At 34.8% G+C, this 18,823-nt stretch overlaps 1 protein-coding gene across 7 annotated transcripts; it reads left to right on the top strand.

Moving 5' to 3' along the window:
• The first annotated feature begins 573 nt into the window (after positions 1-573).
• LOC121376280 (elongation of very long chain fatty acids protein 4-like) lies at positions 574-16,911 on the top strand. Of its 7 annotated transcripts, none has more exons than XM_041504110.1 (9): positions 574-1,007; positions 5,409-5,447; positions 7,652-7,725; positions 8,555-8,742; positions 9,379-9,459; positions 12,614-12,670; positions 13,071-13,185; positions 14,423-14,550; positions 15,543-16,911. In XM_041504110.1, the coding sequence occupies exons 3-9, from the start codon at positions 7,665-7,667 to the stop codon at positions 15,726-15,728; spliced, it is 816 nt and encodes a 271-aa protein (XP_041360044.1). In that variant the 5' UTR covers positions 574-1,007; positions 5,409-5,447; positions 7,652-7,664; the 3' UTR covers positions 15,729-16,911. The 7 variants fall into 7 exon arrangements, with proteins under 7 accessions (XP_041360044.1, XP_041360046.1, XP_041360043.1 ...); XM_041504112.1 differs by having other exon boundaries at positions 5,409-5,486; XM_041504113.1 differs by lacking the exon at positions 574-1,007 and adding an exon at positions 1,109-1,132.
• Positions 16,912-18,823: the final 1,912 nt, after the last annotated feature.

The following is an 18,823-nucleotide window of genomic DNA, read 5'->3' as shown; positions in this document are numbered from 1 at the left end:
ATAGATAGATAGACGGATAGATGGATAGATACATACAGGCTATAGCTATCTATTGCCTGTATGTATGTATCTATCCGTCTATCCGTCTATCTATCTATCTGTCTATCTGTCTATCTATCTACCTATCTATCTATCCATCTACCTATCTATATAAAGTTTGTTTTGTTTAACGACACTACGATAGAAGATAGATAGGTAGGTAGGTAGGTAGGTAGGTAGGTTGATTAGTTCGTAGGTAAGTTGGTTCGTAGGTAGGTAGGTAGACAGACAGACAGACAGACAGACATGTATATATATGTAGGTAGGTAGGTAGCTAGCTAGATGGATGGGTGGATGAATGGATGGGTGGATGGATGGATGGATGGATGGATAGATAGTAGATATATTGATCGATTGATGGATGGGTGGATTGTCACGACAAATATTAGGATAATAAAATGGATGGACAAGTGAATTCTAGTAATGGGTGCACTTTGCCGCAGATACAGAACAGCACATATCGATGGCCAGAAATATCCGCCCAAAAGCGCCGCCTGGAAGGGGAAATAACCGCGCTGGAGGATCCCGCCAGGATGGATGATCAATCTCATTACGACTCAGCGCACCTCGGGCGATCGTTCTAACCCCTGACCTACTTCTCGCCCTCGGATCATTGTCTCCGCCTCACCGCACTAGGTCATCGCTCGCGTGACTTTTAAAATTTCAATATGAACACGCCGTTCACAGAACCGGCAAGTTGCGTGTACACAATTATACATCAGTGACAGCTGTACGTAACGACAGCCAACTATTATCAACAACCATATACGTAACGCCGTGGGACCAAAGGGTGTGTGGTGTATTATATATTATACAGTGTGTGTGCACACACAGCGACGAACAATTTTTATAAATAGACCGACTTTCTCGGATGATTTTTTCGGATGCCAGGTCACCACGCCTACGGAAGTGCTCTCGTTGAATGCCGGCTTTTCCCCCCCGGAGACGAACTTTGGACAGGCAGAAAGGTTTGTGTGTTGCAACTGGAACAACAAAAATAATAATGTCTTTGCTATCGTGTCGATACGTGTCGCCATACACAAATGTACCTCAAGGAACCCACTCGGGTATCTACCGGTGCACGTGTGTCGAGGTGAGTCCGGCTCCCCCCCCACCCCCTGGGTTTTTGTTGTTGTAAGTTGTGAAAAATTCAGTCTTGTCTATGAAGAGTGAGCGGTTATATTTGTAATGCTGTTGGTATAAGTATCTAATTATGTTGCCTGAAAGTGATATATATATATCGCATGTGCACGAGTGTATAACGTCGTTAAGCGAGTAAACAGACGCTTGGATGACAACGCGCTGAATAATTCTTAAGGCGATCCACAGGGTGACTATGACATCGATTTTTGTACGTATGCGTGTGTTGGATGGTTTCTTCAATGGTGGAATAGATAATACTTTTATTAGGTTGGGCAGCAACAATTGTGTAGGTTACATGGGCTGCGAAATAGCTCGTAACATCATTCGATTTAAACTAAGACACTCCCACACCCACTTGTATTTGTCTAGCATGTAACCACAAACGTATGTACGTATGTATGTATGTATTGATGTATGTGTGTATGTATGTGTGTATGTATGTGTGTTTGTATGTATGTGTATATATGTATGTGTGTATGTATGTATGTCTGTGTGTGTGTGTGTGTGTATGTATGTATGTGTCTATATGTATGTGTGTATGTATGTCTGTGTATGTGTATGTGTGTATGTATGTATGTGTGTATATGTGTATGTATGTGTGCGTGTATGTATGTGTATGTATGTGTATGTATGTATGTGTATGTATGTGTGTATGTATGTATGTATGTATGTATGTGTGGGTATATGTCTCAGTCTGTCTAAACGCTCATTATTTCACTCTCTCTCTCTCTCTCTCTCTCTCTCTCTCTCTCTCTCTCACTCTCACGCTGTCTCTCTCTCTTTCTATCTTCCCTCTCCTATTCTGTCTGCCTGTCTGTCCTTAACTCGCCTGTCCGTCTGTATGTATGTATGTCTCTCTATCTCGCCCTGTGTGTGTCTATTAGTATGACTGTGTCACCCTGCCTGTCTGTATGTACGTATGTATATCTCGCTATCTCACTCTGTGTGTCTATTAGTATGACTGTCTCCCCTATCCCCTGTCTGTCTGTATGTATTTCTCTCCATCTCACTCTGTGTTTGAGTCTATTAGTATGACTGTGTCTCCCCTCTCTCCCTGTCTTAATATTACTTTATCCACACATTCTCTGCTGAATCGAGGTTGCCTACCTATAAATAGAAATTCATCTTCATGTTCGAGACCAACTGAATGTGCTGACAACATGTATTATTAATTATATCTGTGTGTTCCTGTATTCGGCGTACCGGAGAACGATCTTAATGAATTAGCATGGCGAAAGATATTCATTTATAAATCAATACAAATTTTAAAAAAAATCCATAGAAATATATTGTAATGTACAAGTCCTTATTATTAAGGAGTCATATCCAATTCAAGGGTGAGGTCAACTCAGTTACTGTTAGTTCAGCTAATCACTGCCAATCGATTCAGCTGTTGTTTTCGACCACCCATGCTATGGCCATGCCCAACAGATAAATTTATTACTACTGTTGCAATAGCCTTTTATAATAATATGGTAAGATAAAAACATCTTTTATATAAGCGAAACAAAAATGATTTTTTTTTATGATTATGCCAATTTTCATTAAAATATTATAATTTTGAACATTCTGTTGAAACAATTAAACAAATACATATTGATAAAAACAAAAGACCCTCGGGCCTAAACGGTGACCTGAGTAAAGTGTTGACTTTACTTACCAGACTCGTGGAGTGCAGGACACCCAATTTTACGGTGGGAGGGGCGGGGGTAAGAATGGCCTAATTCACGATTCTGTATTTTTTTTTAGTCAAGAATTGTATATTAAAGGACGTGGTATGTGAGCTACCCTGTATGTGGGATGGTGCATATAAGAGATGCCTTGCTACTAATGAATATTTTTTTTAGCGGGTTTCCTCTCCAACACTAAAAGTCAAAATTACTAATTGTTTGACATCCAATAGCCGATGATTAATAAAGCAATGTGCTCTAGTGGTGTCGATAAACATAACAAACTTTTATTTTATTTATCTTGAGTCAAAGAAGCTTCATACTAAATTTATAGTTAGAAATGGCCTAGTGATTGTGAACTAATTACAGTTTAAATGCATTTCTCTATACAACTCTAATAACTTTCACACTCTTCCAGCGGACAAACGGGGGACCCAACATTAATGACATTCGCAAACTAGATAAACCATCTATTAACTTTTACGTAATAAAAAGTAGATAGATTCTTTTGTTTGGCAAAACTTTCCACTTTTAAGCATCAGAATAGTCAAATTCGTATCTCCATGAGAGAAGAAAGCTTCCCCCAAAATATGTCTGGAATTAGTTTTCCACAAGTCTTTAGTAAATTAAAAAAAAGTTCACGCATGGACAACGAACGATAATGGACGAAAACGGATAACAATAGGTGACATACAACTGAATAAACAAAGAACTACAGAATTAAATAGATAATTTTTTTTACATATAAATAACATGGCGACTGTGCGATTCACGAAGCATTATGCAGTAAATCCATCTCATGTTTCGTGCATAAGGTCCATCTTGAAAACCAGTCGATTGTTCCTTTAGCTTATAATTTGATCTGCTGCTGTTATGTAGGCCTACCGTATAACAGTATGTTACATCATACATACATATATATGTATATGTATATATATATATATATATATATATATATATATATATATATATATATGTATATGTATATGTATATGTATATATATATATATATATATATATATATATATATATATATATATATATATATATATATATATATATATATATATATATATATATAGTTGTGTACCAGTGTAAAGTCCGTATATTCAGTTCAGTTCATGTTCGTGCTTATAACAATTAAGGTTCAAGCACGCTGCCCTGAACACACCACGTCTATCCGGATTGGGTCAGGTCAGAGGTTAATGACAAATGTTTTGGTCAGGGTAGGAGGTGGGTGTTGTGCCGTCACGCATTCTCCATAAAGTTGTACATTCTCTATCATTACCAGTTAGGAGCTGGTATGAGTCTGATCGTTTCTGGCATTAATTTTAATCTTAAAGGGACAGACCCTAGTTTTTAAACACTAAGGCATATTTTTCACTATTAGAGCCGTTTATGATCACTGAAATCAAACATTACTTATATTTTATTGTTTAGATTATCCATTTTCGTACAGCCGAAGTGTTTCTGGTCATCCTGGTGTTTCTAATACCACAAAATGCATTTTTTCATATTTTTAAAAACGCATGTGCTTCCGAGAAGTAACGGTTATGTAGTCGCGTTTTAGTCTATTTTAAGGGTATTTTAACGTCACAGACTCTTGTTTCACTCTGTTGTATCCAAATTTGTTATGAATTATGTATGGCCATTCTTTCATACCATGCCCGTAGCACATTGGTTTATTAATCATCGGCTGTTGGATGTCAAACATATGTCAATTCTAACATGTTTTTTTTTTTACAAGAAAACCGCTACATTTTTCCATGTTTAGTAAGGCATCGTTTATATTCATTTTGACAAAGACAGGACAGCAAAAATACCATGACCTTTGATATGCCATTTCTCGAGCTCTCATTCAGATGGGAAAAAATCAATTAGAGAATGGATCTACGGATGATAAAAAAGGACACATTTTAAATGTAATTTTAAACTAAAAACTAATTTTGTTTCGTAATTTTCAGAAGCGCAGTACTGTCTCCCCTTATCCCCACTAGGTACCACCCTGCTAAAGATAATACTTATGGAGTTATTGCTCTTCAAGCATCATTCACTAACTTAAATCTTTATTACATCTACTTTTACCGACTTTTATCAGTGGCGTGGTCGCCACTACTTGACATGTTAACAAATGGGCCCATGTGATACAGTAGGTCTTTACGGACATTGGCGATGTGTATCGTGTTGTACAATTCAGTTCAGGTAATCATCATTACCAAGTTAGTATGTAGAGATAGTTGTCAATGGGATTGTCCACCTTATCGAAAAGTAATTTTTGAAGTTTTTTTGTGTTTTTACACGCAGTTGTTTAAACATTGTAAATATATGTAGTAATTAAATATATGTTAAAAAAAATAAAAATAAATTTTTTTTTTTTTTTTAAATTCGGCTCGTATTGTCTATTTCTTGCATTTTAAAATTCATATCCTTTTGTTGTTTAACACCTAACATTTATATCAGATGTGTCTTTTTATGCTGGGATAAATTAATACTTCGTTCATTGTTTTCTTGATTTTTAAAACTGATTTTAAACGAAGCTTTTACATTAAATTGCAGGTATTCATCGCATAGAGGCTGAAGTCACTTTACGGACAGGTGGTCGCTATAGCAATTTTTTATGCAACATTATATAATGTAATCGAATATATTTCTACCACTCTTAAAAGAACCTTTAGCTGTACTATATAAAATTTTGTTATATTAAACTGAATTATCTGAAATAGCCTCGTTGCAATAGCATGTATTGTAATGTGTGATAAACGGAGAATAATAAACAAGTTACTTGTTGCTATCAAGTTTATTCAATTGTAACAAGCTTTTGTCAACTGTCCCGAGCTTAAGGACCTAACGTGATAATAACTGGTAAGGGGTTTATTATTATTCTGCTTATACCGTCCGCCGAACTGTTGTAATTGTGTAATAGCAACTTTGTAATCTATGCTTTATAATATTTTCTTGCTTATCACAATCATAGATAAGACGTTATATTTATTCACTCGAAATCAATAAAACAATTGTTTTTCAAAAATAAAATCGTATCTGTAATTTTGCATTAAAATTAAAAGTTGCAAGTGTCATATTTCACATTTAATATTTTCAAAATTAACTTTAAAGTCACAGACACTAGTTCTTAAAGACTTAGGCATATTTTTCACTATTAAAACCGTTTTTGATAACTGAAATCATACATTACTTAGATTTATATTGTTTAGATTATCTATTTCCGTATATCCGAAGGTGTTTCTGGTCGTGTTTTTATTTTAATAACACAAAATGCATTTTTCATATTTAAAAAAATGCGCGTGCGTTTGAGAAATAACGGTTATGGAGTCGACATAGATAGACTATTTTTACGGGTATTTCACCGTAACATACTCTTGTTTCACACTGTTTAGTAGATATGTTACAGGTTTGTAGATTAACTAAACTTAGTGTCCAGTTTTACGGGTTGAGACTAGGGCCTGCCACTTTACGAATATCAAAGTGTTTTCATGTTTTTCCACTCGTCAAAAGTTACTTCGTCGAGAATCCCTGGAAACACTACATAGAATGTATTCACCCCATATTTATTACAATACATTACAATTGTTGTCAACATGGAGACAAAGTTCAGTTTCAAACTGTTACGTCACATATTGACCCGTCGGTAACTATTATTGGACTTCGAAATAATATACATTTATAAACAGGGGCTTAGCGTAATCTGGACCTGGGGGGTTCGAATATGAACCAAGTGGACCTTTTTTCCATTTAGTTTTGGCACCACTAGAAACTCCATATGTATAAAGCTGTATGTTTTACTTCTGAAAGTGGACCATTTGCTTCAGCGGGGGGGGGGGGGGGTTTCGTCGTCCGACCCCCCCCGACCGACCCCCCCCCCCCCCAGCCTACGCCCTGATAAATAATAATAAACAAAATTATTTTTAGGCATGTAATTTGGAGCCGTAATTCTAATTTGTAGACGTGGACGATCTTATCGATTAACTGCGATATCTCGAAACGATCACTTTATAATCCCCGTCTCCAAGTTTGGTCATGTTCGTAAAACAAAATGTCGGATATATTGTTAACACGTATCTATATGCATTATTTGAAAATATTTAGTAAATACCTATAATATCTACGCAGTATTTGGGATGACTTTCAATAACTTGTGAATGGACACATTAGTATATTAGTAATTTGCAGATTTAAATAAAACTGGTCATTTCTATAAATTGGTAGGGCTAACATAATGCGATTTTCATATACTGCGATATCTTTGAGATCTTCAGTTTATATGTAAAACATACTATTTTTATATTTAAAGATCGTTGAATCATAAATAGATTGACATGGAGTTTAATTAATTGCTTTTGTGTCTGTATTACAAGCATTCTGAACATTGCCTTATTGTTTAACAATACAACTAATAACAGTAATATTTTATAAAATGTATATACCTTTAATGAAACCACTGCAATTCTAGTATATTGTTGAATAATGAACAAACTGACATGGGGTTATTTAATCAATTTACCTGTGTCTGTATTATAAACATTTCCTTATTGCATAACAATACAAATTAAATATTAAATGGACGTTAATGAAACTATGGGTTTTTACGCATTCCCAAATATATTGCAATATTTGTCATGGGCGGATCCAGGAAATATTTTACATTCCAATGAAAAAAAAAAAAAAAAAAAAGAAAAAAAAAAGAAAAGACAGTTGAATATTATTAGAGGGACATGTTCCAGTATATTGGAATACAAAAACCAAATGACAATAATTATTCATGATTCCTACTATGTTGCCAGGATTTGCTGAAGAATGGGGATAGTGGCAAGAAGTGTGGATTACCTGTCCAAGGCTCTGGGCTTACCAGAGACTGGTACGTGTTGCAGTCTTTTACCTTCTGTCATTTCTTACCTTCTGTCATTCCTTACATTCTCTCATCTGTCATTTCTTATATTATCATTTCTTACTGTTAATTTCTCACAGTCTGTCATTCCTCACCTTCTCCCATTTTTCACCTGCCATTTCTTTCCTTCTGTCGTTTCTTTCTTTCTGCCGTGTCTAACTTTGTAACCTTCTGTCATTTTTCACCTTCTGTTCATTCTAACGTGTCACCCATTACATTCCACTTTACTTATCTTCTGCCATTTCTTTTCTTCTTTCATTTATTTCATGTCGTATCCTTCCTTCTATTTTTCGGGTATTTTAAATTTTAAAATTTATTTTCGTTCTTATATCCAATCAGAGAGAGAGAGAGAGAGAGAGAGAGAGAGAGAGAGAGAGAGAGAGAGAGAGAGAGAGAGAGAGAGAGAGAGAGAGAGAGAGAGAGAGAGAGGGGGGAGAGGGAGAGAGAGGAGAGAGAGAGAGGGGAGAGAGGGAGGGGGGAGGGGGGGGGGAGGCAGAGAGGCAACACGTTGACAAAAATGTTCAACAATAATCTTAATATTAATATCATCACACGTGTAATGGTAAACGGGATACTAAATATTACGTGTCATTGTTACAAACATTGGAACACTACAATGACCAGAAACATCTCAAATATGCAGAATTAAAATTCCAAATGTGAACGATAATGTTTTAATTGTATTAACTCCAATGAAAGTCGATATTGGCAAGACCAAAATTAAAAAATAAGTACAGTGATCAATAGCAGAAATTAAAATTTTGTTTTACTCAATATTATTCTCCTTTTGTTTCTTCAGATCGTCGAGTGAAAGAATGGCCGTTCATGAACAGTCCTGGAGCTGTACTCAGCATCACCTTTGTTTACTTACTTGTTGTGAAACACGGGCCAAAATGGATGGAGAAAAGGCGGCCTTTCGAGTTTCCGCGTCTGCTCCTACTATACAACCTGAACATGGTCGCATTATCATTCTACATGTGTTATGAGGTAAGTGTACGATATTATGAGTACTCTAGAAGTATTCTTCCTGTTAATTTATTAAAAAATAGTTTTGTTTTACTCCTATGGGGAGTGAAATTGAGGTCCTTTTACAATAGAGTGAAATTTACGTATTTACAAACTAAGCGCAATTCTCTAACTCTGTTTTTAAAACATCCGTATTGTTACTCTACAAGAACTAGCAAATGTCGATATAATTACGAATTCATTGAATGATTCATATATTTACCTTTGTTTGACACCCAATAGCAGATGTATTTTAAACCTGTTCGACTTGAACATTTGTGTAAACCATTTAGGGGTTACGCAAAAATAAATTCAGATAACCCATTGTATTTTAGCATAACACGTTAAGTCCATGTAAATGATGTCCTAGCTTTAACATCCGAACGTTTGACATTCAATAGTCGATGATTCATTAATCAATGTGCTCTAGTGGTGTCAATAAACAAAACAAACTTGAATATCCGAACGGAAAAAAAAAAGGTTACTCAAACTTAAATTTGGATGAGCGATGCGAGGCCTGATTTGTTTTGTTAAGTGTGTCGTTAAATATTCATTCCAAATAAGCTTAAACATTAAAACAAATGTGTTTTGTAAAGTGATATATTTTCATTCTTTCAGTTTGTGTATGTCAGTATTGTTGACAAATACCAGTTTGGTTGTCAAGCAGTAGATACGTCAGACCGCCCAACTGCTCTACGAGTAAGTATATAGTAAACACGGGGGAGGCATGGGTACAATGCCGCCCGCTCCCACCTTAATCACGCTTCATTTTTCCTCACCACCTTTTATATTTGTCTATCGCCCCATAGCACGACCCATAGACAGTGTTGTATACCCTTCCCCCATAATGTGGGTACCACCCAATATAAAATCCTGGATACGCCTATGCTGTTACAGACTGTCACAGGCAGAACCTAGTTTTAAAATATCGTAATTCCAGGGACGTAACTGAACTAAAATAAATAGGTTCGATAAAAAAGCAACCAAGGTACAATAGGACAGTCTTCCCCATATAAAAAAAATAAAAAATTAAGCTGAATAGGAGACTTTCTCGTAATTGTCTTATTCCTCACTGCGCTATGCACAGCCCTGAATTTCTGTAAAATGAATAAGATATATATAGAAAATATATTCATAATCTAACATAGCCTTAAGACTACATACCACCAATAAAATAACATAGACCACAATTCTGACATTTGTATGCGATGCAACCTTTCAGAAAACATATAAATACTATATATTTAAGTATTACCAGGGCCGTAGTTAGGATTTGTTTTTTTTTGGGGGGGAGGGGGTGAGGCAGATAAATTCTGCGCATACATAAACTCCTCAAACGGTTAAGAAGAGGATTTTCTTTAAGTATCTATTATTTTTACCGGATTTGTCTGGGGCCCCTAGCTACGGCCCTGATTACAACACCTCAACCTTGAAATTTATCCAACAAACTGTAACGCTGTGTTGTTCGTTTGGAATGTAATAGGAAGCATCCTTGGTTACACTAGTTCCGCACACAAATTGACATAGTTACACGTACACTGATTCTGACTTGCTGTTCAGATAAAACCAACACTTCCTGTTTGTGAGTACAAAATGTAATGTTTGGAACACTTAAAATTTTAACTAGAACAGAACAGAACTTTATTTTATCAAAGCTCACCTAAACAAAACCTACTATACTATTGTACAGTACATATTAAACTCTACGTAGTCATTTTAAAAAATGGATTAGCGTGGATATTTAAACGTTTATGAAACAGTTAATAAATTTACAGATATTATTTAGTAAATTGGTATTTGTACTATAAGACAGCTAACATGATTTAACAACTTTTGGTCTAGTAAAACAATATGTTGGTATAGACAAGAATATAGTTTTTCGGGAAAAATAACATTGAAACAGATAGTGAATTCCATCACTAATTACATCATCATCATCACATAAACAACATTTACGTTCACGTCTAGATATAGTTTCGCCATCTCCCGTCTTAGGGTTGCACGCTAGACGTCCTTACGTTGGTCCAATGCTCACTCAACGTCACAGAAATGCACGTTTAAATTAGTGTAATCTTCATTGATACTAATAGATGACAGTGGGAAGATGTCTTGTTTTCAGACGAATCTCGATTTCATCTTAGACACACTGATGGACGACTACGTGTTTGGCGTCGTCTTGGAGAACGGTATCAAGATGAGTGCGTTGTTCAAACTGACAGATGGGGAGGTGGAAGTATCATGATTTGGGGCGGAATCAGTTATCACCACATAACACCTTTGCATGTATGCCATGGAAGGGTGACAGCCCAGTATTACATCGATAACGTGTTGCGAAGAGTTGTCGTACCCAGTTTGATGCTCATCCAGATTTGCACACCTTTCAACAGGACAACGCAAGAGCGCATACTGCGAGATTAACCATTCAGTTTTTGGCAAATGCACACATCCCTGCCCTGGAATGGACTGCGCTATCCCCTGACCTTTCTCCAATCGAGCATTTGTGGGATGAGTTAGGACGACGTCTTCAACAACGTCAATTCCACAATGTTCAGTATCTTGAGCAGGCACTCCCAAGATGAATCGCAGAGGTTACCTCAGAACCTGACCCAGATGCTGATTCTGTCCATGCAACAATGCTGTTTAGCGTGTATGAATACTAGAGGTGGACATACGACTTACTGACTTTTCGTTTTGCACCTTCTCTCTTGTTTTCATTAATGAATGAAATTCTAGTTTGTTGTCATTTAAACCGATAAACCCCTTACTTTGAAAAAACCCCCACAAGTTACCAAATAATTATAGTGCTTTAATATACCAAAATATTTGTATATTATCCCTGGTGCGTTTTCAGTGGTGTTCAGTATATATTGGGGGTTTTTAAGAGCAATAAATAAGGCTACAAATTAATGCTGTCTTTTAAAACTCTGTAATCGGTACCTTTATCGGTATGATGCTGTTTTGCATGGTGCTCTCACCTAAAGTTATCTCGTTTTCCAAACAGCACGTTTAGCAGACGTTTCGAAGATATTATCATAGTGGACGATTTACAACTATATTCAAATGTACTTTTTATATATGCTAACAATCAGACCAATTATTGTGAAACTAAATTACAGCATCAAGAACACTACGAATGGTTAATTGTTGATCTCAGCTGATACCCGGTCTCATACCTATTAATTATTATGTCAGCAGTTAGCGATTACAATTTATCATGTGATAATGAGATGAATTCCCAAGGAGCATTAAGACGTTATCATTTTAGCCGGATCCTATAAAAATAGAGACCCAAAGATAGACCGAGGAAGTGAGACCTAAGGAGAGACCCTTTGGGTCTTAGTCGCAGTGTCAACGCTAGCATTTACCTAAGAGCTTAGACATATATGTGTTTTTTTATCTGTATCACATTGTTGTTAACTTATTAATCATGTTTTATGTTGGAAAGTAAAATACAAGAACCTACATCACCAACTTGCGACTTCTGTTACTTCATTTACCATTATGGTAAAACAAAAGAAAAGAAAAATTACGCTGTGTTAGTATAAACTGAGCAGTACGGTTTTATTGATCACTCATAATTAATATGACACAAAGGTCATATACAATATGAATACCATATAATATTCTGAATTAGTGGGATTTTAAACTTTGTCATGTATATACCAGTACCATATGTTGTTAGAAACGTTTCAAAGATGTATATGGCAACTGCTGCAACTGTCTCCCACCCCAGTGGCTAGTGATTGTTACCTACATATATACTAGTATTCATCATCGGCGTTTCTTATAAGATAATTATTACATTCTTTTTATTCCTAATGTACTACTTTTTTAACTATTGATTTATTTACAGATGGCAAGTGTTGCCTGGTGGTATTTTTTCTCAAAAATAATTGAACTTCTAGACACAGTAAGTAGTTATCTCCATTATGTAATCTTTGACCATGTGTTGCAAATTATAAATAATATGTGTGAAAACTACTCAATACATCAGATTTAAAATTATTTTAATTCATAACCTTTTTTAAAGGAAATATATTTATACAACACTCAAATCATTCATAATATTGGAAAATACGTCTCTAATCTAATATATGTAGTTATATTCAAAACCTTGTGCGTTTGTCTTACTACAATTAATGAAATAGGAAAATAGGAAATAAAAAAGCGCCAAGTAAAATATGAGAAAATGATGAAGAAATCAAATGAATGTTCAAAATATTTTTCTAATACTGTACTACTTTAAGTTTCCTAATATAATTAGAATCTTGATAAATACATGTATAATATCTATATGATTTGTATTTCAGGTTATATTTATACTGAGAAAGAAGTACAAACAAGTCACGTTTCTGCATGTTTTCCATCACAGTACAATGGTGTGTTGTTGTTGGATCACAGCAAAATATATGCCAGGTGGAGAGAGTGAGTTTACGCTTTTTCTTCTTTTTGTCCTTTCTTTCTAAATTTGGTTTTCACAAAATACTTGATTATTGGAAAAAGAATAGTACAATAATGATATCTGGTTAGAAAAATAATATGTACATTTTGTGTTACTAGTATTCCACTCATGTTGTTTTGAAATTGTAATATTTTCTCCACGTTTGCTTCTGCGATACAGTTCGTTTTTGTTTTTTGTTTCTTTGTAATTTTTGCTTTTTTGCAGACGTGTGTTTCGTTGTTATTTATTTATTATTTGTTGTTTTTTATTTTATTTTTAAAATGACTAAATATATTTATTTACAAGTGCATATTGGCTTTTATTAAAGTATGCAACGATTTACTCATTGCTCCGCCACTTGTCAGTTGATAGTTTATAACTAAAAGGGAGTATTATATTTCATGTTAAACGTTTTTCAGGGTGTTTTAATGTAATATTTATGTATTTTATCAGTGTCAACTATTTTATGTCGTCTCTCAAAAAGTCTTATGTAATAGGTCACTACTGCTGAAGATTGTAGGTATTTGATTGATGTGGTATGTTTTATAACAGAAGTGAGCCTTTATTTAACAATTTGTCTGTCCAACTGATATCCAGCGTTTTTAGATTTAGGATGCTGTTATAATACCGAATATCTGGTTATTTGTTTTATACTCTTCAAAAAAAGTAGGGGAACTCTAATAAGAATTTACAATTGCCAAAATTGTAAGGTATATTAGCTGTGGGAATGGTTATATGATAATAGTGAATTAATTGGGCAAACATTACAACCGGTAGTTCAGGTTTTATGACGGACGATTGGGGTCAGAAGTGAAATTTGTAAGTTGACGTTTTTTTTTATCAGTAATTCGCAAATTCAGACAATAAAAATTACTAAAAACAAAACAATAGCAATTGTATGATCAACAGAATAAAAAAGATTCACAGAAATAATGTTCCACAGTGATTAATGGACCTTCTTGGAAATTGACAAAATCGAGAATGACACCCCACGCACGTGTACGGGGCAACTGCGCGATGCGCGTGCAAACTATGGAATGTGTTTCGGTGTGTTGATAAACACACCTGAATGTTCTTTACTAGGATCTCTGTGGTCAAAACGTATGTTCGGTCTTAACATTAATATTTCAAGTTCCCCTACGTTTTTTGAAGAGTATATAATGCAATGCATAAGCATATAGTATGTGCAATATCTGTTTATTTGCATATCTTATTTTGCAGAGTTTGTACCAGGGTCCATCAACTGTTTCATTCATGTGTTTATGTACCTGTATTACGGTTTAGCAGCATTGGGACCAAGTATACAAAAGTATCTATGGTGGAAAAAATACTTAACAAAACTTCAAATTGTAAGTATAAACCACACTGGCAAAATTTTAATTTACGTATGCATTTAAATATCTATTGTTTGTTGCATACCTACCGACATGGTGACAATCACAACTCACTACGTTCCTCAATCATTGTGTCTTTATCTTTAAAACTCTCTTTTTAAGATAATATTTTCATTAGCCAAATACTCTGTTTTTCAGTCAGTTTAAATTAAAACAAATTGTGTTTTAAAAAGTAGTTTGGCTAACTATTCATCTTACACTTTAGAATATATTGCTAATTATTTTCTAAGCAGACCCTAGTTGTAACACGTGGAAATGAACATATAAACTAAGTTTGATTAATCTACAAATCTGTAACAGATTTGGATAAAATTGCAATAGAGTGAAACATTAATATGTGACGTTGAAATGAGAAAATATCCTTAAAATATGTTAGAACTTATTTCCATAATTGTTACTCCTCATGAGAGGTAGTGTGCGTTTTTTAAAAACAGAAAAAGATATTTGACTTTAGAAACACCAGCATGACCAGAAACACTTCAAATGTACGGACATGGATAACCTAAACAATACAATCTTAAGTAATGTTTGATTTCAGTTGTCAGAAACCGGCTCTATTAAATGAAAATTACATTGTAGTGTTTAAAAACTAGGAACTGTCACTTTAATGCTGATTAGAATTTAGAGATGGGACCTAATTCATTAAACTCTCGCAACTTTGCGATCTCGCAGTGCAATGCTAAAAAAACTTACAAAGAGGATGCTTTGTTGTCTAGCAGAGCCTAAGAGAGCTTTGTGAATTAGGTCCCCTGAGCCCCGTTCCACAAAGCGATCTTAGCGCTAAGATCACCTTAAGTGCATATGTCAGCTGTGCAGTTACGGTGATCTTAGGGCTAAGATCGCTTCGTGGAACGCGGCCCTGATGTTTAAAGCATGTAAAATTTATGATTGATAAATAACAGAAACACTAATTTAAGTTTTTATTTATATCTTTGTTCTCTTTTCAGATTCAGTTTGTTATAGTGGTCGTGCATGCAGCATATTCTTTAACCCTGGAGCCCTGTGATTTCCCCTATAGCATCAATGTATTCATGATTGTGTATGCCGGGTTCCTCTTAATGCTGTTTGCCAGGTTCTACCGACAGTCGTACATAAAGCATAGCAAACTGAGCGAGTTCAGCAAAGGCGACTGATGACTCACCTCCAGCCAAAACAATCTTTATGCATGTAGAATATCTTAAAGACATGTATTCCACTTCATGCCTTATTAAGTAGTTGAGTCTAATAGTGCAGTTTATTGCACTTGTATATTATGCTACTTTAATATTACTCTTTTTTTTTACATGGAATATTAATTTGTTTGCATCCCATTTTTTCATTGACATTATGATGCTTTTAGTATCTCAAAATAGGTTGTTTTTTTAGTAGTTCAAAAAACGTGCTCACATTTTAAAGATTTTTTGTGTAAATTCAGAAAGTCTCTCTGCAGAAATATTTTGTCTATACGTCACGAAATGCAGCTGGAAGTCTCACTGAAAACCTGTTAGATATTAATAAACCAAAAAAAGACAAATTGTGTGTTTTCCCGCCAATTTTAGTTATTTATCTGGCCCATCATTAGAATATTATTTTTTGCCTTTAAGCCCGCAAACAAACAACAACACCGTGACAAGTGTCCCTGTGGGCGACACCTTTCGAGTTCACAAACATTGCATTTAGTAACGGGGAAACAAAACGTTATATGCAACAGAGTAATATACTTGTGTGTTCTCTTAATACTTGGACCTAAATTATAATAATCAAATAATTGTTTTAATAATCTGATAATCCAATTCTTATTAATGGAATATAAATTATTATAATTAGCAAAGTTTTATAATAGACCGACTAATTGTGCATAATAGTCAGCCCGATAGAAGTTTGTAACTTGGTTACAATAATTTGCATGGAACAAATATTTTGTAATAGGTTGTCCTGCCTTGTCGTACACGTCGAGCCTATTGCTGGGTTATAGGATGTGTCACATCAAAAACCATTCCAAACTGAAATATGCAGCAACAGCTACTAATTGCACCATTTCAGTCACCGTATATATAAATATTACATCTTACCCTTAAACTTGATAATAAGAAAATGGACCTTTTCATGTGTTAAGGAAGCTTTCATGACTACTCAAGTTCCGCACAAAATGGCCATCACGATTTCTACAGGCAGTCGGGCACCCTACACGCCTCGGGCGTAATGGTGCTAATTGAAATCAAATCAATATAAGTTGTAGAAGCATCACGAGGGGTATATGGTGTTTTTTTTATGTACCCTCTGTGTGTTCTTTTACACAAAGAGCACACAGAGGGTACATAAAAAGCCATATACCCAGAGAGATGCTTCTACAACGAATTTATCTTGCCGACATATTAAACCATATAGCCAAATAATCGAAATAACACCAGACAATAATTGTTAACAATTTATTAACGGAGCCATACCACGCGGACGCGAACGAAACCACTTGCCAGTGACGAAAAATAGTTCCATCGATAAACGAGTTTTTAACTTCAAATGTTTGTAATACGAAATTGTCTGAAACAGATATTAATAAAATAAAAAATAAAAAACTTTTTTTTTATCAGAAATGTATGTAGTAAAAAAATAAAAAAACAACAAAAATCGCCACAACTGTTGCTAATCGCGCATTAATACAATAACACCACGACCGTAATTAGGTGGCCGAGTTCAACATTGCAGCTTTTAAAAGTATTGAAATAGTGTATTTTATAGTAAAAATAAAATTAATTATACTTGATTGATTATCAATCTTATTTATAATCTAATTATTGCTTTAGCATTAACTGGGGTGGCTGGAAACTGTTGGAAATTACAGACGGGGTATAAGAGAATTTGGCTCCGCCCGCAGGGGTATAAGGGAGTTGTCCAACGGCAAACAACCAATGAGATTAAAGAATTTTACATGAAGGCGAGATAAATGTATTTATTAGCCAAAGAAAACAACACTATCTTTATGACAAGTGCTGTTACATATATCACCAATGGCATGCACGGCAGTTTTAAATGCTCGGCAGTTTTGCACGCACCTCATATTTTGTCCCCGGTGAGATGTTTTTTGCTATATACAATAAATAAATTATTAAAATTATATACAATTGTTACCTATATCGCTGTGTGTTACGTCAATAATCATTGCCCCAATATTAATACGGAAAGAGTTGCCGCTTATCATACTAAACCATTTTTAAAAGGCTGATTGGCTATTTGAGTACTATGTGTAACGCAGAATTCCGATATCGCTTCATACTTTCGAAGTGAAATTTCGCAGACTTCCGGTATCGCTTCATACCTTCCAAGTAAAATTCCGAAGATACCGGAGGATACGGAATCGGCCGAGGTGTTCCGAATGTTGTTGTAAATTAGATATGGGACAAGAGTTTGCTATAACAAAACAAACCAAAAATGTTTCAAGAAACGAATGAGGAGGTATCGTTATGAATGGATATCATAATTTCATCGATTATAGTTGCGAACATAAACCAAAAAGAACTAAACAAATTGACAGATCGACAAATAAATTCCCGATTTTTGTTTGATTAAACATTGCATAACTGTTGAAGTCTATTTATTTTTTATTTTTTTATAAATTTGATTTCTGTTTTACGTGAAGTGACATAATGTATACATTTTGCAAATCCCACCACCTCTATGTATGATTGTTTATATAAGAAAGCTTGGTGATATATTTAATTATGCATTATTGATGATTATATAGAAATATATATATGTACGGTTTTTATTATTATTATGTTGTTGTTTGTAAGTAAACTCGTATGTTCCGGACATAACTTATAAAAGTACTAACATAATTTATGTTTTACTTTTTATATCACATTTCTTTTAATTTAAACATCCCAAAAGCAATAACTCATAAAATTAATTTACAGGCAGTCATTTGCTCACCGCCAGCACCCACCCCGGGATCCGCGCCTCAAATCCTTTTAAATAAAATGGTTAAGTGCACCACTGTTAGGACCGTAATGATGGCTTAACGTTATATTTATTCAATTGTTTAAACACGCTTTGGGGGTGGGGGGGGGGGGGGGGCACACTGGCCGCAGTGCTTTTATAAAAATGCTTATGTGTATAGATGTACAAGTTAAATATCAAGACGGAGGGGAAGATCCAGTATTTTGTAAAGGGAGTGGGGTGACAAAATTCTAAAAAGACCAATTTGAGTTTGTCAAAGGTAAATGAGCCGAACTCCCAAAAGGGGCGAGAT

The sequence above is a fragment of the Gigantopelta aegis genome, chromosome 6 (assembly GCF_016097555.1).
Source record: "Gigantopelta aegis isolate Gae_Host chromosome 6, Gae_host_genome, whole genome shotgun sequence".
Classification (NCBI taxonomy): Eukaryota; Metazoa; Mollusca; class Gastropoda; order Neomphalida; family Peltospiridae; genus Gigantopelta; species Gigantopelta aegis.
This window is presented reverse-complemented; position numbering and strand designations above follow the sequence as displayed.